This window comes from Bombus pyrosoma, linkage group LG7, assembly GCF_014825855.1.
Source record: "Bombus pyrosoma isolate SC7728 linkage group LG7, ASM1482585v1, whole genome shotgun sequence".
In the NCBI taxonomy this organism is placed as follows: domain Eukaryota; kingdom Metazoa; phylum Arthropoda; class Insecta; order Hymenoptera; family Apidae; genus Bombus; species Bombus pyrosoma.
Window position 1 is genome coordinate 11,458,436 of NC_057776.1, and position 26,447 is coordinate 11,484,882.

A 26,447-nucleotide genomic window follows, 5' to 3' on the forward strand; every position below is an offset into this window, starting at 1 on the left:
TACAACTACGTTTTGATTTATTTTCTGCAACTTTATGAATTATAATATGTTTATACAGTGAATATCCTTTATTCTATAAGGACATTATTGTTGAGTACTTGAAAACTATATAAAAATGACTGTGCTAAGTGAAAGTTGTAAAATAATATTTTAAACAGATATCATTTCAAATATTTGGTCAATACTTCAAATTATGATTACGACATCTAGTGAATTTTAATTAAATGTTATAAATCTTTAAAAATTTAAATTCCAAACTGCTGTTTCTTATCAAAATATGAACATGCTACAAAATTACTTATACAAATTTATGTTTCTTTTCTGGTCATACAGTTGATTAAATCTGAATATTATATTCAGATATTTTAAATTATAATTATTCACTACGTTGCGTATTGGAAACAATCGTGATGAGTGTATAACTACGAGTTAAAAGTCTGACATTCATACATATTAATTAAAAACCTGAGATTCGTATGTTGAACATAATTTTTTAAATTCTATATGCCTGATTATATCGTGATACTAAAAGTAAAACATCTGTACAATTTAAACATACTCTGAAAGTTAAACAAATACATATGAAATTAACAGTGTTATTAATTACGATTTGATTGCCCTTAAAATGATGTTGAAAATAGAATGCTAAATGATTTGCATATCAAATTTAACAAAAAGACAATTAACATTGTTTTTATGGCTAGCACCAATCAGCCATATATGTAAAATCTTTAAATAGACTTTGTTCTAAATCACTAAGTGGTCTAGGATCTTTAGGTGGAGTTAATTGTGGCTTTTCTGATGTAAATTCTTCGTCAAAATTACTGACATCTTCCACAGAATGCTGAAATACAAGTATAATTTTCATTTACCGACAAATATACTAATTGGAGTAAAAAAGAGATGAGAAAAGGTTAATACTTACAATTACTGGAACAAATGGTGGTTTTACGCGTCTTAAAAGTAAATCATCCCAAGCTATATGCCTGAAGAATGCTTGTTTTTTGACATCTTCAGCATCTCTTTCACTACTACCCAATCTTCTATCAGGATTTTTTCTTAGTAACTATAATTAAACATAAATAACGTAAATTATTTATGTTCTATTTATTATCTTACTAGAAAAAAATATATTTATATTGTTCTTACCCTTCGCATTATTGCAATTGCTTCTAATGAAAGAAATCGTGGATAACGAACTTCGTCGTTCACAATGGAGTCGAAAACTTCTTCTTCATCATCACCAGGGAATGGTGACTAAATAAGATGTTAATTAGTAGTATAGTGATCATAATGCATAATAAAATAAAATTGGATAAAATGCTTACTTCGCCAACGAGCATTTCAAATATTAATACACCAAGACCCCACCAATCAACAGCCCGTGTATATGAAGTTTCAGTAAGAACCTCAGGAGCTAAGAATTCTGGAGTACCACAAAATGTTCCTGTTCTATCTCCATATCCCATTCCCTCCTTACACAAACCGAAATCCGCAATTTTTACATATCCTTCTGTATCCAATAGTAAATTATCTAATTTTAGGTCTCTGTAAATTTAATAACATCATTAACATCGCATATCACATGTAAAATATCATAAATAATTTTATTTAATTTTTATTTATTTAAATATTTACCTATAAATAATTCGACTTTCATGCAAGTATTGCAACCCTAACACAACACACGCTGAATAAAATACAGCTCGTGGCTCTCCAAACACATCTGCGTGTATATGCATCATAAGATCTCCTCCAGCTGCATATTCCATTACAAAACACACATGTGCCTATAAGGAATAAAACATTAACTTTCCATATTCTGACTAAAACATTTATTGTAAACATAACTAAAATAATATATACCTCAGTTTGAAAACAAGCAAATAAATTTACAAGGAAAGGGTGGCGTGTAGCATTGGCAACTTCAAATATTCTCTTCTCTGAAAGTAATGACTCTACTTCATCCCTTGCTATTATGTCTCCTTTTTTTAATGCTTTGATTGCGAAGTATTCTCCTGTATTTCTGTATTGCGATAGGATTACTTTTCCAAAATGACCACGGCCAAGAACTGATAGTAGTCTAAAGTTTTCTATAGTCATTCCAGTAAGTTGCGAGTGTCTTCTAGACTCGTAGGCACTGTCTCTATATTGAGAAGGCTTGTTCGGCATTTCATATACAACCTATAATCGTTAAAACGTTTAAATCAAAGTACCGGAAGATAATGATTATATTTATATTAATTACTTTCATATTAATTGATAGTATGTATATATATGTTAATCATAATTCCAATTAAAATTTTTTAGTTATAATACAATGCATATGTTATTAGTATATTCTGTAGGTAAGGTAAATTTCACTTATTTAATAGTATTCTTGCTATTTTATCAAGAAAAAGCCTTAAAGCTGTTGAGTAATCAAGTATTTACGACATTAGCAGTAAGACATCTATAGTTGATATAAGACATAATAAACATGTACAAGTACAGTATTAAAAGCCTTGATATATGTAATACGCACATACAGCATGCAAAAAATTTGGGTACATGCTTTTGCTAAGAGAAATATTAATATACCAAAAAATTAATTATATTTTATTAATTTAATAAAATGAATTACAAGAACTTAGAAGAACAATTTTATACTTTACGTGTTAGTACAGAAGCACAAAAATTAAAAATATATAAATAAAGCTGTGTGTATTGGAGGTATATACCTCATCTTCAGGAAACTCGACGACAGGTTGGGGCGAGGGTGTGCGTGGAGAGGGTGGTGCAATCAGCACAGGACGAGGCTCTGTTACAAGAGGCCTCAAATTTGCCCCCTGAGGACCCCCCTTTTCCTCGTTGTGCAGGAAATCAAACTCCCTTAATGCACTCTGTAACTACATTACTATCTGCTTAGCTCTAAAAGCTACTTTAAGTTGCAATATACTTTAAACTGTAACCTAGCAAAGTTTTACATAATTAATAATAAAATTGTAATGAACATTTCGAATCGAATAATTTACATACTGAGAAAACAAATAGATCCAATTATTGAAGGGAGTTTGCTGCAACTTTGTTGAAGGAATACTAAATATATTGCACAATGCATATTGCAGAGTACCTTTTTCATGTGGGTGCTAAATAACATTGTAAAAATTACTATGCATAAAAAGCTAAGAATTAAAAATACGATATAAGCTTAAAGTAAAAAACAAATAAACAATTTGTACACTTTAACAATTTGTTGCCCATTATACATCGCGTTCTAAAATTTGCAAGATACCTATAAAAAAAAAGGTATATTTATAGTATATTCGAAGCAGTATCTTGCACAGTTGAAAGTATATAAAAGTATACTAACATGCCTTGATAAAGTACATTGATATAATACTATATACAAACGTTAGCAAGTATATCGACTCAACTGGATATAATATATTGTATGCATGTGTTTTTTTACCCATAACCATAGTGTACCAAAACCCTAAACCTTTTAAGTAAAAGAAAATACTAGGTAACTTCGAAATACTTCGTAATATGACGGACAACTACAATATCGCTAAAAAAAAGTACAAAATATAGTGTACAACTATCTTCTATATAACACTTTGGTGAGTATAACGTCGTTGCAAAAAAAAGTAAGGAAAAAATTAACGTAAATTTTTCAGGACCTACTTCTTGATCTAGTTTTGGTGGCGGTGGAGGTGCAGGCATTGAAGGTTTCTTCGTAACTGTAGGTGGTGGTGGAGGAGGATGTTCTGGAGGACGTGGAAGTGTAGGACTACTACTTGAAGTTGATAGTCCTAAAGGTCTGGCTCCACCTAAGCCTCCCTTTTCAGGATCAGGCAATTCCCCGGGTGTTTCGGGTTTATCTTCTAACGAAGTATCAAAAACAAGTTGCAAAGGTTGAGGTCCTAAAAAATATAGATTCGTACAGCAATCATGTGCCAAATTGCTGTAAACGTAATGAAAAACATGTACCTACCAGATGGCGGACTTTCGGAGTTTCTTGTATTGTGTAATGAAGGAGCTGATCGTTTCAACAGCCTACCCCAAGTTGCAACGTTAATGTTCATTTGATTAGCTCTTGGGAAATTCTTCACCTGTTGCTTAAAGATCTTGCGTTGACGTTGTAATTTAGGTTTTCTCGAAATCATAGGATTCAGGAATTTAATTTCAGCAAAGAGAAGACCTTGCGGCTCCAATTGTAGAGCCATTCCGTGTCTCACATCATCGATGAACTCTTCTAAACGTAAAAATTTTATAGCACAAAGAGATCTCCAATCTTTCCAATAAATGCCTATTTCAAGTTCTCTCGATTTATCTAGTTCGATGGAAAACCTATGAAAACAATGTATTCATATAAACTAACACTTCCGACTTCTTTTTATCATAAAACGGAGTATAAGAGTTTAGTATAGCTCTAACAGAAATATGTATACAATAAAAGTGTACCTTTGGTCCCAAGCTTGTTGGGAACACGGTCGCCAACTAGTTTGTGCTACTGTTTGATTATCCAGTTTAATAACTGCCATAATATCATCTACGATAAATACAAAAATGAATGAGATTCAGCTTTTCATAAGAATTTGCAATATTTGTAAAACAAACTTACTACTTGTTTCATCTTTAACACTGTACGATTTGCTCGAACTGCGTCCTGTAACACCTTTAACGAAACTACGTAGATCCGGACTTGCTGGGTGCTCTCTTCTTGTGCGACCAGGCACTTCTTCTGCCAGGTCTTGACACCCCATTAATCTTACCTAAAATTATAAATACATATTATTGAAGCAAGGGAATTTATACGAAGCTATCGCTATAAAATATCTTTTACCTCTAATTGTCCAGTAACAGCAGCACATCTTGAAACCGATGCAGGCACTGTAGCTTTACCTTCTAGAGGACCACGAAACGGTTGTAGCGAGGTGTAAGTTACAGGAACCGGGCTAGCGGATTGTACGCTAGCTAATTCTCTCTTCAATTGAGCAGCAGTACCACTATCAGGTGGCAACTCTTGTCTTCTAAGTTCAAGGGATAATCTCAATAGGTCCAATTTTCTACTTGATTCTGCCAGACTTGCTTGAGCCTAAATTAATCCAGGAGAAAATATAAGAAAGAAAAATTCGACCTTGAACAAGTACTCACAGAGGTAGGAATAAATGAGTTACGTAACGAAGTATAATTACTAATATAATCAACGTTTATTAACAGCATTAAATAATTGCGTGTATCTGTTAGTTTACATAAATGCTTTTCATTCAGCAGAATGTTTTAGCAGATGGTGACAATCATAAATAGAAAAAAAAAATGATATTTTATTCAATAAATATAACTTAACACACGCGTTATATGTTACAAAACACAACCTTACAATATTTTCAATACAGTTTCACCAAGAAACAGAAAATACTATTAATAATGATACAATTTTAAAAAACTTTTAAAAACGCGTTAATGAAATATTGAGTCTCAGGATTTGTCATTTTTCGGGATCGGGCGAAATATCCTCTTTTCATTCTGTAAACGATATCCCGTTTGACGTTCGAATTCGCTTACAGAACAAGCTCGTGAATTCAGTTCCTCGAAATATCTTCGACAATGTTCACAGGAACAAGAGGGGTTCTTGGAAGGTCCTATGTGATGACCTGGCTTTCGAAACGCGTTCACTACCGCACCGAATATCGAGGCCTTCAAAATATGGTCGGTTCTTTCGCCCTGGGGCGTCATAAAGGGAGAAGTAACTCGCGAAGGTACTTTCGATGGAAGAGGGGAAGGGCTTTTGGAACCGAACGAACCGATTTGGTTACGAAAAGTGTACGGGTGGGGAATACTGTCGCTACGATTCGTGGAATCAGAATGATCCTGCTGTAAATTTTTTTGCTTCAAAAGCTCTTGTTCCGCTATACTAGCGCTTCTATCTGTACATTCAGTGATAGGTTTACTTGCTCGTCGCATGGTCGGAACTTTTTTAAACATTCTTTGATTATCCTCGCTAGATACAAAACTCCATCCAACTGTACCACTTTCGTCAGATTCCTCACCACTGTCACCCGACGACCATCCTATCTCATGTTTCTTTAAATATTCTTTCATCTTTCGATTCTGCAACAAATATTTGCGCTCAACTTCTGGTGAACGCCATTGTTTCCCTTCACTTTCCGTCTTAGCCCATATTTCTTCCATTCTTTGTATTCTTTCGCGATCCGAACTGCTCGCATACTCGAAGCTATCACAAGGGGTCAAGTCTACTTCGTTATTTATCAAAGACTCTATGTCGGATAGAGTATCTTTAGACGAAGTAGCAATAGTCGAATCATAATCAAATGGAATGCCCGCGTTAGAGGACGCAGCTGACCAGGGCGCTGAATCGAGATCTCTAAGAGCGCTGTAAGAACTGAATTGAGAAGGATAAAGCGAGCTGAGGACGTCATCGCTGTCATAGCCCTTTGAACTAGCTATGGAAGGCATTCTCATTGGTGCGTGTTTAAAGCTATCGCATCGTCGTTCTGTAGCACGTTTCAAAAAGGCCTTGTCATCTTGAAATCCTCTGGGCAGAATGTTACTTGCTACTTGCGTATGGGTGACCTTCACGTCCGGATTCTCGAATACGGTCATAGGAGTATCGCATTCATTCTCAGATGTCGTATCGGTGTTCTCATCATCGTCAGAGCCGGTGCAGTACACATCGATGTGCACGGTTCGTGATTTTCGTTTCGCGCTGTCATCTCTCGTTGAGGAATCGGATCTTTCCGAGTCCGCTGAAGGACCGACGCTCGTGGTCTCGGATACTGTTGGCGATTGACTCTCTTGCTAAAATCAGATATACATGATACGAACCTGTTCATCTTTCAGGACAAGAAGATACGACTTACCTTCTTCTTCTTCTGCTCGTCCAACGGATGGAGACCAGTAGCCGCTTTCTTTTTTACTTTGCTTTTGCTGACGATCGTTGACGAAGATTCGTAGGATTCTATATCCGTCGTTTGCGAAGAAGCGTCTTTACTGACTGTGGTCAATTTGGTCGTAACTTTTTCCTGTACACTACTGCACAAATGCGTATCATGTACGCTGGAAACGGTTCCCTCGGAGCACTCTTCGCAAACTTCCGGTAACGTACTGAACTGCTGACGCGAGAACACATGTTGATGCGTCGAGGGATGGCGCCAAGAATTGTCGTACGAATGCCTGATGGTTTCACTGCTTGCTATTTTGCTGAAACTTTGTTCCTTCGAACTGCCTGCAGCATCCACGGCGGATAGTACGATGCTGCATGTGCTCTTGCATCGACGATTGTATTGTTGAGAAGAACTGTTGGATGGACGACGAGAAGGCAGACTCGAGTATGATTGAGGTGAAAATTGCCCGCTGTTATAGCCTGAGTCCGAGACATTCACACTCCGTCCTCTAGATGACATAGAATCGTCATTCCCGGACGAGCCTGATCTTGGAATCGTGAAGTAGCTTGGCTTTGGAGGCGGCGTCGAAGTAAACACTATGTTTCCTCGTTGGAACCCGAACGAGCTGGAGGATAGGGGTGGACCAGAAGTCGTGACGATTGGAGTTGTCGGTAATGAAGATGATTGACTGGTATTCCATCGATATATCATGCGAACACCACCCGAATCCGTGACAGTTGAAGACATGCTTACTGGTACTTGACTGGATTCCGAAGTGACCGGTGTACCATGGCGAATCGTGACTTCTGCACGCACCAACCACGGTGGTGGTTGCGTGTTATTCGAGTTACCTTGACGCCCGTACATGTTGTAGCCTTTTTTTTCAACCTTCTCCACGCTGTTATCCACCGCAAAACATCATCGCCTCGAGCGTTTAATCGGTTTCGCTGCGAAAACGCATTCGCGCAACCGTTTCTCTCCTCCCTTGCGAAGAGAATCCGACGTTCTTTCGCTAGCGCCGTTCCGTTGCACATCGATTCGAACGATCGATCGCATTTGCGAAAGATGGAAGCACCGCGCTGCTATTTGTTTCCTTTCTCGATGTCGTTTATTTTCCACTAGATTTCAACAAGTTAAATCGTTTAACGACTCGTTCCACGGCAAGAAAATTTGTTATACAGTTTTTTGTAAAAATTGATTAAACATTTTCGAAGTAAATGAAAGTATTTTCAGAGCGTATTTCACAAATCAGTGCATATATTACATAGTTCTTCGTGAAAGACGGTAATTCTGCGATATTGCGTCTCCGTGATCTATTTTCAGAAACAGTGTTACTGTATTCAAGTGATTTCGGAATCTCTTGTATCGTTTCAATATTACGTATCGAAATTGTAAAATAATCTCTTGTTCGAAGAGCGCTCTTGCATCGTAGCAGCACACTTTTCATGAAATAGGAAGCTTTCTTTTCATCATCGTTAAAAAAAGATTTACGCAGCGTTATGGTCGCGTTATCGCGTTAACGCGTTGTTCTACTTGAGTTTACGTTTATCGCTGCTCACAAATGATTTTCAAGTATCGAGTGTAATTGTCATCGTTTGCTCGTTTCTCGTAAGGTGACAAACCATACGTTAGAGCAACGACGCAAGGTATAATTAGCACAATATAAATTTGGAGCAACGTACAGTCGGACCAAATATACCTGGAACCAGATGATACTTTTAATAAGGCACCGTTTGCCGATTAGTCGTTTCTACTGACAGATACGTCATGCATATCGAATATCAATTTTCTTCGAATAAAAAAAAAAAAAAATTACTAATACTATCCAGTTAGCCAGTCTGAATAAATGCACGGTTTCCTTTGTCTTAATCTTATTCGACTCTTCGAACGACGAAATCGACTCGATCGAAGTAGCCCTCTATATGAGCTTTGGGTCGAGTATTCTCGCCTCCACAAATGTATAATTATTCAACGTGCAACATCCTCTATTTCTGTCAGTCGGTTTCCGTCGTGGAATTCAGTATGCTTCACAGAAAATCTCGACGTTCTAAAAACCAACGGAAGGGATATCGTATTGAATGACTAGGAACTCGTTTTTTGAGCTTTTTAAACTTTGATCGCTTCTTGCATCCACAGGTATATCTCTAGACAACGGCGACGATATCTCGCGGAACAGACACGTCTGTCTTCTTGGAGTGTAGCAAATTGGGTGCAGAAGAGTGCGACGTCCAACGGGAGTATAACTTTGGGCGGAATCGAGTCAGTCTTGAGATTCAGGTCATAGTTCGGTACGATGGCGGTGTGAATTACCCACGAGTTATATGCCCAGGAATGTCCAGGCAAAGGACACAGACATTTGTTGAACAGTCAGTTCGCGATTGATTGGCGCACATGTCGTTGGTTTATCGCGTTGCTTACGACTGGGTTGTGCCAGCTCCCCTCGAAAGGTGGTAACTAAGCGCGACCCGAAAAGGCGTCATAGAAGATGACGGGGTAGCGGGGATTAGGCAGTGCTATTTCGAGACCGGTGCGTATACGCTACTGCTGTTCGAACTCGACGTAGTCGTCTACGTCGAACGCTTTCGTGCGACTTGGATACACAGAAAATCGTTAATCTACTTGGCGAGTTTCGTTGTCGGGTCTTTCGTTTCGATTTACGTCGACCACGGGATACAATAGTGCTTACGTTAAAACGACGATATAATTTTCGAGATCAAACCTTTTGGAGTCTCGTCTCTGTGGTCCTCGACTCTGAATGAGATTTTACAGATAGAAAGCGATGCTAATGAACATTCTTCGCGTAAAAGGCGTGCATGTTAGCTGTTCAATGATACGATGACTTATAAAGGACAGCACGTCTGTTAAGTAGAATATAATATCAATAGCTCCCTTTTGACAGCGTATCTCCGGTCTGTCTTACAAAAGCTTTTCATTATCGAATGTCAGTCCCTACGTGACATGTCATATCATTGCATATATTGAACAGGAAATGATACATACCTCCGTTAAGGCCTTCTTATCGGCGACTTTGGCACTTTGTAAAAGACGTATCACGTTCTTAGCCCCTTCTACAACCGCAGCTTCGATCCGTAAACGATGTCGTAGTTCCTCCACCCTTTCCTCCAGCGCGAGCTCCAAGCTGGGCTCGTACCTATCTGTAATTAGAATGTTCGATATTATCGGCCACGCTACCAATATACCTTTCATCGAAATATCTGATCGAACGATAATAATTAAAATTCTTACACGATTCGAATGGCGTTTCGTGTTCATTCGAACATACATTTCCCTAGCGGGGAATAGATATTGAGAGCTTATAGAGGTACGCGAATGGACAGCTTGTTATAACACGACTGTATTGGCTTGATATCTAAAGTAAAATTGCTTTTGCGTCACGCGAGACTGCCTGCTGGTGTCCTCTTCGAATGGTTGATTCTTTTTCACTGCTCGAATTTACTGCATGAATCGAACGAGAAGAACGATAACGATGGATTTTTTTCACATCAAAGAGATAAAGGTTACGTAGCCACATAGTGTGTACATCTTGTAATTTTAATACATATGTATGTATACGTATAATCGAATAAAATATTAAATATAAACGTTCCATTTACAACGATGCTTTGCAGTAACAATGATCGTACATGACCAGAGGCGTACCGAGAAATACAATGATGCACAAGTCCAATATAGTCCATGGGTTTTATGCTGTTCATTATCAAGTTGGTAACTATAAAAGAGGAAGCATTAATGAAAAATTATTAACGCATGAAGTTACAAGATTCAGGAAGGTTTCGAGTTTGGTAAACGAAAATTCCCTTTCAATCGTGAGAGAGCAACCATCTTTATGAACATCCGTTGCTACTTCCACTAAATTACCACTATATTTCATGGGTGGTCCGTGACCTATATTTTAGCAGTTACTATGATCCAACCACGTAATACTTCGACATGAGTCATGATAGCGTATCCCGAATAGCTATATGATATAATGAAAGCTAATTGGCAATAATTACGTCCTTGAAGTGACTAATTTCTTATCTGCTCCGGTTAAGACTCTTAACCTTAAGCAGTTCGAGCACTCGATAGAAGCGACAGCATGCTCAATTTTGTACCTTTATTGCTAGTTGTCTCGCCATTTGGTGGTGGAGCATCGCGTGCATGCTGTTGTTGACGAGCTTGCCGCACTTTCATTATTCGCATGCGTAGGAACTCGATTTTGGCGCGAGAATCGTCAAGCATTTGTTGAGCCTCCTGCAGTAACTTTTTATCTCTGCCACTTGTCAAACTCTGAATCATGTTTTCCGCCCCTTGCTTCACCTGAAATATGAGCAGAAAAACAGGATCACTATGAAGTTCGAAAAATATTTCATTTCTTGATATAATTTACACAATTTATAAGTAATAAAAATAACTATGCCTGATAACATTACATTTATAAAGCGGCAGTGATTCACCTTTTTAAAGAAAAATTTCGGCATTTTTGCTGCTCTCTCGGCGAGATCTGATAAGCGACTACGCGTTTCCTAAACATTGTAAGTATTCACCAGCTCGATATTTAAACCTATTATACTTTGAAATGGATCGCGTCATATGACGTAGGGGTACGATTTCGCTTCTACATATATCGCCGCAGACATTGAAAATTCGTTGACATTTCTAAGCTGGCGAAAAGCCAGGATCAATGACGTACATTTTTTCAGTTTCTCCAAGAAATTATTCACAATATTCTCATCTTTTTTTTTCTTTTTCAACTTACAACTTTAATCCGTAAGTAGAAATTAAACTAGCAGGATCTAACGATTACTTGAAAAGCGATAACAGTGCTCCCGTTCGTTTGTTCTCGAGTTCATTTGATCAGATTGATGTTACGAGTGCTAATAAGATTACAAAGAAAGTTCAAAGCTTGCTAACGTTGATTAATGAAAATCTCCCATATGATGAAACGAGAAGCTATCTTTAGTGAAGAAAAAATGCCGACGATTCACTGCTGACTCACAGAATGAGAACGGGCTAGAAATGTCTCGCCTGCAATCATTCGTAGGCTGATTACGATAGGAACAGTACGACTATCACTATGCACATTATTAAGATACACTAAACAGATATCAACCAGTAGTGCAGCATATACATAAACATTACCATGATGTCATAATTAGGTTAATATGCGTACCTTTTTTAATTGATATCTATAATTTTAAAAAATATCTAGGACTATAAAATTGGTTATACTAATTTATACTAATATTCAATTTTAATCGTTTGAGTTATGGTCTCAGATATTTTTTTCGTAACTCGTAAGATAATGATACTTTTAATATTTTTGTTTTCCTTTTTTTTAACGATGTCTACCTTGAGTTCGATATTGAGCTGCTTCTCCAAGGACAAAAGACGAAGATCCGTGAATAGACCCTCCTGACTCGGCGACGACGGCCCCATTGGTGACAGAGGCGTGTCTGAAACGAAAATAGGCGTTGAAAATAAAAAGCCCCTTCTTTATCCACTCTAAGACGTTTCGATTATAGGGAAAGTAAATTTTGCAATTAATTTTCTTCAGAAAACTCTAATACCCTCCATGATTCACAATCTCAAAAGTTTCCATGGTATTCAAGACAATTAAACATTAAAAATATAATAAATCACTAAGAACGATATCCTATTAAAACACGATTTAGCGTGGGCGTCGGTTCGCACCAGTACATCTCGTTACATCTATGCAAGCGCCTCGAGTGTCCAATAGTGAAATCGCAAGGTACTCGAATCCCACTTCCTGTAACCCACTAGAGATATCTCCGAGGCTAGCTAAGGACTCCCACGTATTTAACGCTGTCTCAAGCACAATGCGAGCGTAGAAAAAGTGTTAATCTTCTTTGTTTCGCGTATACAGACGAGCACACACCGTGGCTTGTCAATTTCCCATCGCCAGTTTTCACTGGCACTGAAACCTGCAACGTCAGTCGACGTTGTAAACGTTTGACGACCATAAAACGAAAATCCTTACGGTAATTGCCTTGGTTCTCATCGAAATCGTAAAATTAATAGCTGCTCGCGATCGGCCATATTACTGCCTCTCCAAGCAAAAGGAAACACGAATACAAAAAACCATGTAATTGACGTATGATTTACGTAGATCGTTGGAATATATAGCAAAAATCTGCATGAAAATTTGCGTAATGCTTTATACGCAAACATAATCTTCGATGGTAAAATTCTAACATCTATACCTACTAGCAAGGTTTAACGCTTATCCTTTATGACGCGATTCAACTAGCATAAATCAAGGCCGTGCGCTATGAAATCACAGACTATCCAATTTGCATAAAAAGCAATTGATATTGTCATTAAAATATAGGTACGTATGTTATTAAGACACGTGACTAAGAAAATTTGTCGTCGATATCGTTATAATTCTGTATCGAGCTTTATACAGGTTTATTATATATTTCATCGGATTCAAAGAAACTCCTACGAGCATTCATTGCACAAGTCGCGATCGTAAAAGTAGATCGCGGCAAGGTAAGGGCGGAAACATTCTGAAAAACGAGTGTCAGAATCATAAGCGGAGTTTCCGTGCAGACCGGAACTTCAAACGATTACAGTAATCAATTCCACTTACGTAATTGTATCACCGGCATTTGCGAAACGTACGAGGGTCTCGTTTTAATATAGGTACCGGACACGCCCTGATACTCACATTTCTTTGCAATTTCTGTTGGAATCATAGTGAGGTGACGCGATATATACAGCCACGGAAACATGGCATACAATATACAGTTTCCTGTGTTCGAAGTATTCGACAACGACACGTCGATACCTCGTTTACATGTCCGTCGAATTCGTGGCCTGCGTGGCCCTGAGTGCTAGTATGTGTGTGCACGATATTCAAAGGATTACCACGGACGCACGAAACTACGTGAAATTTCTTTCGAGCTCGCCGGACCGTGAAGGCCCCACGGGAGAGGATTTACCATCGATATTAAGCGGGAGTACGAGTGCAGATTTAGCCAGCCGCACGGAAAACAACGGTAACGACGTGAAGAAACGTGCTCACCGCCGACAAAGAGACACGTAAACGCACACACGACGCTTATGTATAGGGACAACCGCACTTGCACTCGTCGGTGCACGCGTTTAGCTTGACATGTCCGAATAAGGCGAACAACGGAATGAAACAGAGAGAAAGAGAGGAAAATAAGGAGAATATCGACCATGGGAATGCATACGAGAGTAGTGTCGGTTCGACTCGACCGATTCCATCGTGCGACTCGTTCCCCGGGAAACGAGAAAGGGGATAGCGGAAGGAAGAGGTACTCGCAAAAGGGTTGTCCGACTGGTGGAATATAGACGAGGGTATCGTCGTTGTAATCGATTCGATTCGAGTAAAGATCCTTAGAATAGGAATACAGAAAGGACAAAAAAATGAAGGGAAGAGCGCAGAAACGAAATTCACGTTCCAAACGTGGTAAATTTCGATATCGTATGCATATTGTTGTTAAAATATACGTGGTAGGTTTCCCGAGAAACAACACAAGGAAAAGGGAGCAACAATTAAAAAGGGAGAATAACATAGAGAAAAGAAGGTGAATGACACAAGGGAGGATGTCGAAAATGGGGGGAAAAAAAGAGTAATTCGTAATAGAAGGTGGAAGGCGAAACAGTGGAAGAGAGGTCTTAGGACAATGCCGCATCGGAGAGTACGCGAAACCATGTCATTAGCGCAGTACCAGAACACGTGCCCCATTATACTCCGTTTTCGCAAGCAAGGGGATATGACAAAGACTTTCCTTGTTTCCAGACTACAAAACTCCATACGGTTTGCGCTGTTCCACCCTTTTCGATCTTCCCGTTCGAAACAATGAATGGAATTATTAACGCGCTCGTACCACGCTTAACTTTCAAAAACGAAGCAATCGAGATGAGCTACATTTTTTTCTTATTTTCACCGACCGAGAAGTTGCTATCTTTTTCACCGGTTTGACGAGATAGGGTGCAACGCACGCAACCCTTCGGAACGATAGGAGAAAGACGCCAGTGTATTACCGCGTCTCTTCGTATGTGCATAATTTGCTTGCATGCATCATCTCGTCAGGGACAAAAGCATCGCGTGAAACTTGCTAACTCAACGCCGAGCCATCTCACAAGAATTATATTTTCCTTTCTCGTCCCGAGTCGACACAGTCCTCTCTCGAATTAGGTATCGTAACTACGAGCGTTCTTACGTGGAACATGTTGCATTGCACAAGACGCGTTACTTGCCCATAGGGAGGAATCATATAAAGGCGCATTAAAAAGCAACGAGCAAAGATACGTTGTAATTAGAGAGAAATCGTATGGGATACCGTGAAAAAGGCGCGCTAGATGCGAAATTAAAAATTGTAATCGTTCGACGCTCTAACGATAGACTAGAACATGATTTCCTCTTTGTATGCTCGAGCACTCGAGTGACTCTCCGCGCGTCGCCCATTCATGATTTCGCCTGCAACGTGCGTACCGGTGCTGCTCTTTCCACGTATTCACGCGATTCACACAGACGCGCGTTCATAAAGCGTAACCTGGGGGCCAGACACTTCCTACGGCATATATTAATACACATATACGTAAAGAGTAATTGTGTTCCGCTGTATCGTAAAAGGGGATGGAGTGTGGTCTGCAACATCCTTATTACGGGACTGATTAAAATAATTAGCGTGACTAGAAGTTAAGCGTGAACTTGCCGACCGGTGTAAAGAACACACACGATCAAGAGGTACACGGTGTTGGTATCCTGTCGCGTAACCATCACTTACGTCAACCAGTCAAGTGTCTTGCGATAGAATATGTTATTAATTGGCCTAAACGTTGCTCAACCATTGTGCGCTGGCACAGTCGATGGGAAGAAATTCTTAGACCTGGGAATGAGCGAGTGGTCTAAAGATGGAAAAAGAAAAGGATAAATTTTCGTCCCTTCAAAAGTAAATGACCAGAAGAATAAATTTGTCACAGGATTACGGCCAGAACGAGAAGACAGCACTTTGAAATAAAGACAAGATCTTTCCGTGAACCTACCCAGGATAACAGCCAGCGTTTAACTATAGCGTAGCATTTAACTTATTAGTATAGGGGCTACCGTTTGCGTCGAACGAGAAAATTACGCGCAACCGGTTTCCTGAAAAGTATTCCGTTTAAAAACCTTCCCCGTGACCACGGCTGCGAGCCTACTAAAATCCTATACAAGCCGTCAATTAGCTGATATAAATCGCAACGCTTATTTGCGACTGCGAGTGATCGACGAGTTTACGATCGCAGAAAAGCGGTAGTGCTATACCGTTCGCCTCGATCTTGTAAATTATTACGTGCGTACCGTTCCGGAGAACCGTGGAAAGGGTCGTAAAACGGTTTCAACGAAGGCTTTTGATAAGCATGATGGAACAACGGACCATATCAATCAAATCTATGACACATTTTCTCTCATTCACTGTCCGTAGGCGTCATACGTAGCCTATAAACGCACAGGAACGATTCATTCGTATATATCGGCCGATAGCAGTCAATACATATCGACGTGTTAGGAGACTTTTGTAATTCATGACTCATGAAACCTTATCGATGCTTGATTTTTATTCTACCACGCAGTGACAACACGGACATACCGAGAATGCACGAACATTTAAATCATAGGTATCGCAAGAGAATAGAATGCCAGATAAGAAGATAGTTACGTTAAATAAACTCTTCTTCTGATTATTTTCATGTACAACTCGCATATTTAACGGGCTATTATTTAATAGGTTTTTTAATAGGCTATTGGTTCCTTTATTTTGAAAAAATTACGTAACTTCCTGTAACGGTGATGAGACGCGAGATAAAAATAGGATGATGTGTTACGCCGGTAAACGCAAACGTTGAGGCTCGAACGCACATAAAACCGACTTTGTATGCAATAAAGTTCGCACTGGTTGGGGTTTACAGGCCACCCGGTGAAAGGATAACAGAGCGTGGCTCTATGGTACAAATTTTTCGCGAGCATCTACAAAGTTCCCGACAGAAAAATTTCCTAACCGGATCGATGAATCACAAACGGCCACATCATCGAGATCATCCGGGATTCGGAACATTCGGTGTATACACGGGGCAACGTGATTTGCGTTATAGAACGCGAAGAATTATGTAATGCGTTCCGTTTATTTAGAAGCGGTACGCGTAACCGACCAAATGTCGCGCGAGAACGATAACAGTCTACTTGAGAAAGAGGCGTGCAGTTACAACAATAAAACGACAACCTTTTACACGCCATAACTTTACATACCGATACCAATATATCTCGACTACGATCGGAAACAATGATCCGACGAGTGAAATCTGCAAACTCGACTCAAGAATCGTGCACCAATTACTTCTCACGCTACAAAATGCGCTCCCATACATTTATATCGCGTAAAACAGGCCTTGATCTGCCATTTCGGTCTGTACGACCGTAGCAACCGCTGAAACGATCGATCGAAAAATTGCATTTGTCCTCGAGTACGAAGGCAAGCCGTGCATGATGCAGCGCACAGGAAGAAAGGAAACCGCTGAATTGGCCGTCATTTTGATAAATACACGCTGAACAACAAAATGATCGTAATTTTCGAGGAGGAGGAGATGGAGGATGATCGACGCAGTCGAGTACAATTCATGCGTGTCGCGATATCTCTATTATCCATTACATTGCCCGTTGTTTCTAAGGTTGTTCGATTGCGAAGTGTCGCGTAATTTTGTGTCGACTGCTTGTCGAGAGTCTCAGGAGGAAGCAGGTAGTCCCTAAAAGGGGACAGGGGAGTAGAGAGAGGGCCCGAGGGCCTCCTTGATATACGACAGCGTGGAATGCGAAAGCGTGGGTTCGCCTCGGTTCGGCTGAAACGCGATCTCGATCCACATCGAAGCAGGCGAGGGCCGCGGGCTAAATACACGCGCGAGCGCGCAACGGTACTCCGTGCGAGCGATCGCTCGACCGATCGCTTCTCGTAATACGTTGTTCAATGTATCATGTGTACACGGATGCAGTCGTGTATGTATGGGTATCGTATAAGAGCGTTTTCACTGTCTCCCGCGAGGAGAACGCGCGCGTTACACGCACGCAGCCAGAACTCGAAGAACTGGAAAGTGAACGAGAGAGCCCTGTTGCTCGTTACGTTGCTTCCCTCGCGGCGTCCAATCGCCGGAGGAAAGGAGGGAATATGTACTTTCTCCTCAATCCGTGGCATAGTCTCATCCGCGATATCTTATTCTAAGCTTACATGCTCTCGTTGTTATTGGCAATGGAGACAATACAAGGCGACAATACAAAAAAGACGAGTGAGAATAACGCCTTCGAGAGATACGCGGTTGAAGTATTTCAAGAAATATCATGAATATTGTTTATAACGTAGTTGATGCATCAATGGTTAATGCAGTATGACAGTAATGGTCTGTTTCTAACCATCAATATGACATAATATGAAAAATAAATCTGGGCAATGCGTACGTATATGACATACTTTTTTTGTAATATTGTCATACGACTGTTCGATCTTTATATTTACGAGGTAATTATTGTAAGGAATACCCAATAACATATAAACCTTTAGTCGTCTCGTGTGTATGAACAAAAAATTGACACTGCCAAGTTCCTGCATTATTATCGTATTCTCTTCAAGCTTAGATTTCTTTGAAGTATCGATACGATTATAAGAAGAAAACTTTTTTATATATCATAATTAACGCCAACCTGGGATATCAAACACAGAGTATAAAATACGTATAACGCGATGAAGTAGCCGTATAATTGGCAGCGCGATAAAGGCCGTTTTAAGGGCAATCTTAGGGATCGAAGCCAGTTATTTCTCTAGGTACGATACGATACGAAGCCTAGCGGTGGTTGCAGTTGCATTGTTAGGACCGTTCTGAATGGCATAACCCGTCGCAAAGAGAACTGAATGAGGTGGCCCGAAGGCAGGTTGCTAGTCCCCAGAATGTATGATGACTGACTTAACTGGAGTGGATAGAGCGTCTGGGTCCACGGTATAAATAGATGTTACCACTTACCGTCAATTCAAAGAGAATACAAGACTCGAGCTGCTCGCTAGTCGCGAGCGAGTACGAAGCCTCGGGCGCGTCACGAAACGGCATCGATAGCTAAGTGCCACCCAGTGGCGTAACTAGTCTTTCAAGGTCGGGGAATCGAGAAAAGTACCAATTTCGAGAAGACGGTACCAATACTGTCCTCCCTAAAGTTAATTCTCTACAGGTTAAAGGGTGAAATACCGGTTACGTAACATCCTAGAGTTCACTTATTTTCGATCGGGAGTAAAAATAGAAGTTTCATTTAAATCGGCTTGTTAAATCTCAGAACTATTTAGATATAATTCGGCAAATAGAAGAGCGCCTTCTTTTTTATTATGAAGATATCAAATCAAATGTTTCAATAAAACGGCAAAAAGATTTACATTGCGCTATAATGTATATCTATGTTACGATAAGATTCCTAAGAAATGGATCATGATAATAGATAAAGCGATACAAAACGGTAAGCATGAAATTCAACGCTACGCCCGTGACTATTCAGGATACCATGACCCCTGATTACGAGCATCGGAGTTAATCGTTCTTAATTTATGTCCAGCCACTACACAGCAGTACATCGGAGTATTCTAAACGAGGGAAATGACCAGCCACACTAACTGGAAATGCCAGCAGAGTACCGTTTCCGGAATAACGTATCGTTGCGACTGCAAACGTGTATGCGTCCCGTGTAGCGATCGAACCGTTAAGAGTAATCTCTCAAAAAGTCCCAGACGGTAATCCAAAGTCCACTGCGAATGACTCATAGCGTAAACAAGCAAATCACGCGTGAAGCAAGCAAATTGGATTTTATTCGCGGCATAGATATATGTATTTCTTGCTATTGAAAACCAAGTTTGTCTGGGGAGATTAAAAACGGCCAAGAAGCCATTGAGAAACGGCTGAACCATGGGCAATTTTTCAACAAGAATTTATCGAAGCGTCGATCACTGAATCGTGGATGCAATGATTGCTTAGCAAAATGATTATGGCTCCAGAGAGCTGGATATGGTCGATTTGCTAGGTCCGATGCCGTAATAAAACAGCAACTCACACGCACGGTTGAGCTTTATAAACCGAAGACGTCGTCTCGACGCCTCGTTAGCGGGTGGAGTTATTAAGTGGCTGCTCGTTAACGATACAGAAAGAGCAGTCGTTAGCATGGCAGGAAAGAACATACAGAAACACTTGCCATTAGTCCGATATATCGATAAGTTATCCGTAAGTAAACAGAAACGTTAATTGATATCTTGAAAAGGAGCCGTGGTCGTTCTCGAGTCTATTTTATGAGAGAATATAAAAATAAAAACGAAAGCAAATCGTTAGTGTGCTTTAACTCGACTACTTTAGACAATAGTTGCGCAATTATAATGGGATCGCTTATCAAGACCTCTCTCTTTTTTTACGATTTTCTCGCGAATCATAACCGTACGATAACGCGCCGCGTTGAATCTCAATTTCACACGGTTGCTCCGAAAAATCCTTGAACTCGTTTATGGTATCGATGGGCTAAACGTATTCACGCGCACGAACCGCCAGGCTGAAGCAGTAATTGATCGGCACGAAGTCTAACACGCGGCATTACATAAAACCCGTTTAGGCGCGCATGAGTCTGCCTTATCCTCTCGGTCAATGCCATGCAGCGTTAAGGCGAATACAAAGATGGTATCTGCCGGTTGGCCGTGCGACTTCTCTTTGCCTTACCTTGACCGTTCGAGTGATTTTGCTGGGGCGACTGCGGTTGACCCTGCGTCAATATAATTTGACTCTCCAGTTGCTGAAGCTCGGCCTGAAGTTCATTCAGCTTACTATTCGACTTTTTCACGATCGTCGCCACGTCGGAGAGCGCTTTACGATCGGTCGCCACTTCCCTCAGCTTCTCGGCGCCGGCCTTTATCTTCAGCTCCTGCAACCAAACCAGCGTACGTAAACGTTCCTTGTCGTTTTATGGCGAACCTTTTGTGTTACACGGCTACGTAGGGAATAAACGTATCCGCCGCATGTTCTAGGGTACCCGAACCACACAGGAGACGGAATTTCGCTCGACGGAATTCGTCCTGACACGATTGTTATTATCGATCTATCAATCGTCAGAGCGCGTCCACTCGTTCGAGACCACTCCTCTCCCGAGGCAAATGAGACGTAAAATTATACCCGATCTGCATGCCACGGAGCTATCCTTCCATTCTATTACCTCCTATTATATTCGCTATAACTTTTCCCCGGCAAGCACACCTGACAGAAGCTATATCTTCTAATCACGACTGACCCGTGAACACTATTTGCGAGCGGCATTTAATGAAACTATTACCTGCTCACCAGAACGCGAGTCCGTTCCGCGAAATGTTTTACTTACTTCGTCTAACATGATTTATGACTGCTTGTGTACGCTACAAAGGCACATTCTCTACCTCCGTGGAGAAGACGTTACGTAAATAAACATAATTACAATTGCATCGATATCAACGTGTACTGATATTTTTGTAAAAGTGAAGTTGATTAAAAAGTATTCTCAGATTCAGCTTTCTTTAATTTCCATCTTTATTGTACTCCGAGTCCAAATAAATAAATTTCCTACTAGTGTTGAATTGGCAAGTACGCTTAAATATCCCTGCACTATTCCAGACCACGCGTGATAAACGCAGCGAACAAGCCGATGACACCTTCGATCATGACAAAGTATCGAAACGACTCATTATTTATTTACGATCGGCCAGTCGAAAAGGTAGCAGTGGCTTAGTGCTCGCGGTGCCGTAATTTCTTATCTCATTTCAGGCCCGCGAAAGAGAGGAAGAAAGTTCGTTTTTTTCTCCCTCCTGGAAATAACCATAAATTCTGGCCTGGATCCATTAGTCACGTGGATCGTACCGGTTTTCAACGGGCGTGCCACGGATCGACGATAGCCTGACACATATGGGATTTCTCTGTTCCTCCCTGCGAAGGAACGGAAAAGGAGAGATGCAACGATGCAGAGAGGATGCACGTTATAGAGCGAAGAGAGGAACAACAGAGGAAAGGATATTCTTCTGCCGTGCGAGGGTTCGGTGCTCGTGCGAGTCGCGCTACCGTGTATATTGCGGTGTACGGCGAAAAAGAGAGCTTCGGGGAAGAGACGTAGTGCCGAGAAGGATAAGCGAAACTCGACATACCTTGCGTATTTCTCGGCGTATGTGCTCCCGGAGCTCGTCAAGACGAGCCGGCAAGGGCACCTGGTCACTGCTAGCCACTCCATACTTGCTCGACAGTTCGTACACCGGGTGCCTGATGTAATCGCCCTGAAACAGATTCCAAATTCGATTATTCGAACAGTGTGCTTTTTCTCTTTCTTTGTCTTTCACAATACTATCGCAAGCATTAAAAATAAATATGAGTATTGAAAAACGAAAAAAAACCCCGATAAATTATTATAATTAACCGTTCCCCAAAGCGAATTTATCGATGTATAGCATGTGAAGATATACACCGTCGATAGTAGGTGTGTGATATTTAAAAACGGAACGTTTAATGTCGCTGCTTTTTATGCGGTGCATTAAAGCACGAATTATCGTATAGTTTCACGAGGATAAATTTTCCTTTCGGGTTGATAATGCGCTGTTAGCAAAGTACTCATTTGTGTTCAACATCGTCCTACGTTCGTTTCTATTTCCACGTCGCTTAATCCTGTCAGTGAGATTTACATTTTTCCGGAAACATCGAAGAACGATGGGTGGGCTTGTGAATTTGCAAAAAAAAACAGTGTGGAATATAATACACCTTTACCGCGGCCGGAAATTGTCTGGCGCGTTGCGGCGGATGTGCACACCGGTGTCTAAGTGTCTACTCGTTCGACCACGGTTATAAACTCGTACTGAGCCGCGGGAAATATTGATCTTAAAATAAGTATCGGTTCCCGGTATCAGTATCCTATGCCTGTTAACGAGCGACCGTTAATTAATGGCCGTATCTATATTTAAATTATTCGGCTTGCGATTGACCCTGATAGCGATGCTTGATCAATTTAGTGGCGTCATCGACTATCTCGACTCCGTGTATATCTATATATATCCACGAGTTAATTATTGATACAACTATTGGAAAACCTAGAAGCGATTGTACTTGTATCGTTGTTTTTATTATTAATGATATTAATAATAAGATTATTAATATCAATCTTATTTACACAATGCAGGGACAAAATTTATTTTAAACAAATATTGATATTGCATCATGTTCAATTCATGTACGATGAAATCGACTGATTTATCAATGGGGCACGTGTCAGACATTTAAATATCTGACCTGCGTAAGTGTATCGTACGAAGATGCTACAGACATTAAAAGATGTTACCGTGCATGGTACAACAAAGCTCCAACGTTGCTTGGGTTTACTCGAATTTATTCGCGATAAACGCCGGTACGTTTTCTGCTTCTTTCCCTCGTCACGCAAAGAAATGAACGACATTGTTCAACTTTCCTATCAAACCTTATAAATAACACCACAAAATTTCTCCTCGACTGTTTTTACAAGTAGATATATTTTACGAATAGTTCAGTAGTTCACTGAATACTGTATCCGATTTTCATTAACATTGAACTCACGTCCACAGAGATCATACGCTATTAACTTTCTCCTACTCATCAAGGACTCGATGCGTAGTGCGAGTAAATTGAAATGCATAAATATGCTTTAACGCGACCAATCTCTAACGTGCAACAGTGACGAAACACATTTGGACAAAATCTAGGCTGTACCCTTGGACCACCTGTTGCGACAAACTACGATTCTACGGAGATTATCTTTGAGACAAATTTCACGAATTATCTTTTTACTAGGATATTATCACTTTTTAAACTCCCATAGATCTACAACTAGTAATCTACAACGATTGTCTATATAACAACCAGGTGGTACTTTTACGTGACCGATCGGATCGTTTCTATAGACTGACTGAATACTTTGCCGATACTTTATCTCTTATCATCTGCATTAAGATAACAGCGATTCTAAATGGCGAATGTGTTGCGACTCCATTAAGTTAACGTTTACTTTAGTAGAAATCTAATTACTCATCTAACGATTATGTGTACATGATATTTTAAGTATTTGTTGTGTAAGCTATATGATCAGGTATAATTATAATCATAAAATTAGAGTGACAAATACTCTTGTACTCTTTACTGCAAACAATATGAGTCAGAAATATCCTATTCTTGTAGTCGTTCGTTCGCGAGGCTGACATACCTATAGGTTGCTTAAGTTCGGAACTTTGGCGACAGCGGATTCCAGAAATAGTGTATGCTTGTGCATTCCGCTTGAAAACCATGCATGATTACTAATAAAGATAAACTTGATCATGGTCTTATTTCGCCTAAAATTGATTTGAGCAATTGAGATGATACACGCGTCTTATTTACGCTACTATGAATATCATTTTAAATTCCACCCGATACGATTACTATTTTCTTCGGCAATGCTGGGAATGAAGCAAAAGGCTTGAAACAAAATTATTGTCGATAGAGATAATGTCTGAAAGCTTTTCCATCATGATATAGGAAATTTTGTAACTCCAGAATTAGACATGATCTTGGTTTTCAGAGTGGGTAATAAAATGACGAGTGAAGCGAAATTGAGTCGTACGGTGGGTGGAACGATTTAAAGAAGCAACGAACCCCCAAGCAAACGTGTGCACCTCGACTATATGTATTTGACACACTGACGCATGAGCTATTTTCATGCATTCCGTAATATGTGTGCCATGCATAATAATCCCGAGAGGTCAATAGTCGTCCAAAGCATTAGTATAACAAGGACAGAAAAATCAGTCAGCAATCAAAATATTTACTTCATTGATGTCGACCTGATATAGGATAGATCTAAATACTAAAGTGACGTTTATGTAGCATGTTCGAGGAATGAAAATCGTTTTTAATTGTCTGATTGTACATGAGACTGGACGAGGAGTAAATAATGCCATTAATGAAAAATGTCATCCTTCAAAAATTCTAATCATAGCGATTTTTGCCGTTATGATTAATCGTTATAATCGTTATAAGAAAATAGAACTCAAGATGAGTGTATCTCTGCGCGGTAGCTAACCAATATGTACTATCTTATTTTTGGGTTACGCACAACGCAAAGCATCTGTTAGCAAATTGCGAAAGTATCGTATATCTAGCAAAATTGGACGAATCGACGTATATGATAATCTTGGTTATATTAATGCGATTTGAAACGCTAATTAAATCGAGTGAAATGAATTTTTTTGTATTCCATTATCGTGTGATGGTAACATGTCAAAATTCTTTGCGAAAACATGATAAAACATTACACCTCCCTGAATATTTGATGTGCGATAAAGGGAGACTCGTAATTCAAACAATGTGAATCCTTTGTTGAAGAGAAGTTCGAATTCAAAGCGAAAGTTGAAAAAACGAACCGGTAATCATAGGTGCAGGCATTTGATCGTGACGATGCGTTACGCCGTTAAGCCATCGCTGTTTCCGCTACAATGGAGTTGCCATACGATCACGTTCCTGTCAGAATGATTCTTAGCCGTTAGTCGACTACGCTTTGACAAACGTGTCTCGAACTGTATACCTATGTTGGTAATGTCAGGAAATACCACTTGCCGACAGGAACAGGTGCTTCCAGGAACTGTATGGAAAGTTTTTGGAATTATCCTAAATGAATTAAATCCATATCAGGTGTCTATAAATCGTCACAACTCGTTTAACGTGAACCAGGCTGAAGGCATTTATAGTCATAATCCACGAAGAAATCAGTGATAATCATCGTCTTTGAAAAACATTCCTCGAACATAGAGACAAGTGCGAGCGCGTTGTCGGCGTATGATCGTAAGAAGAAGAAAGAAATATGTAATATGCAAAGTGGCTGAATTACGCCCAAAGCGGTCTTTTATTATGGCGGCTGGAATCATCGGCCGGATAGCGACCAATGCGCACCAGTTCGTAAAGAGAGCGTGGATGGACCTGCAACTCACCTGATAATAGCTTGATTCCGCCATCTTGGACACTATACTCCACTCACTCACTCACTGCTTTCTATCCGTCCTTTGTGCATGGAACGACGAAGTCCATTGTGTTTACACGAGTAATGTACGCTGCACCACCGAGCTGGTTAAAAGTGTCTGCATTTCATATATTATCACGCACGTTCGATTTTATTCACGAGATGTTCTCAATATAAATCTTTGAATAGGAAGCGACAAGAAGTTACTACCACAGAGAAGTATGAATGAAAGACGCGCGGCTCGCGAACAAAATGCAGACACGAGCGCATTCCACCGCACCAAACTGAAGACTGACGGAAAGTGCCGGGCCAATCGTGGCCCAAAGGCGCGCGCACTGTACTGCCACCGCTATCGCTAAAGGTGCGTTCACGATATCACTTATATGTCAGCTCGGTGAAACAGCCTTTATTCATTAATTGATTCCGATAGACAATGAAACGAGTAACTGCTTATACCTTGTGGGAATAATAAAAATAAAATCGAAAAGAAT

At 40.0% G+C, this 26,447-nt stretch overlaps 2 protein-coding genes across 5 annotated transcripts; both read right to left on the reverse strand.

The window, feature by feature from the left end:
* Window positions 1–26,328, reverse strand: LOC122569406 (serine/threonine-protein kinase N). 4 transcript variants are annotated; one of them, XM_043730401.1, is made up of 18 exons: window positions 25,928–26,328; window positions 22,097–22,222; window positions 20,652–20,853; window positions 12,243–12,346; window positions 11,006–11,210; window positions 9,891–10,045; window positions 4,829–5,080; window positions 4,607–4,757; window positions 4,447–4,534; window positions 3,977–4,332; window positions 3,667–3,905; window positions 2,721–2,888; window positions 1,867–2,184; window positions 1,639–1,790; window positions 1,329–1,548; window positions 1,150–1,257; window positions 926–1,066; window positions 1–844 (listed from the first exon to the last, which is right to left on the reverse strand). In XM_043730401.1, exons 1-18 carry the CDS (start codon window positions 25,949–25,951, stop codon window positions 701–703), a joined length of 3,153 nt encoding a protein of 1,050 aa, XP_043586336.1. In that variant the 5' UTR covers window positions 25,952–26,328; the 3' UTR covers window positions 1–700. The 4 variants fall into 4 exon arrangements, with proteins under 4 accessions (XP_043586336.1, XP_043586335.1, XP_043586334.1 ...); XM_043730400.1 differs by lacking the exon at window positions 25,928–26,328 and adding an exon at window positions 23,275–23,755 and having other exon boundaries at window positions 2,721–2,882; XM_043730399.1 differs by lacking the exon at window positions 25,928–26,328 and adding an exon at window positions 23,275–23,749.
* Window positions 5,164–9,868, reverse strand: LOC122569407. Its single transcript, XM_043730404.1, has 2 exons — window positions 6,867–9,868; window positions 5,164–6,804 (listed from the first exon to the last, which is right to left on the reverse strand). The coding sequence occupies exons 1-2, from the start codon at window positions 7,755–7,757 to the stop codon at window positions 5,464–5,466; spliced, it is 2,232 nt and encodes a 743-aa protein (XP_043586339.1). The 5' UTR covers window positions 7,758–9,868; the 3' UTR covers window positions 5,164–5,463.
* Window positions 26,329–26,447: the final 119 nt, after the last annotated feature.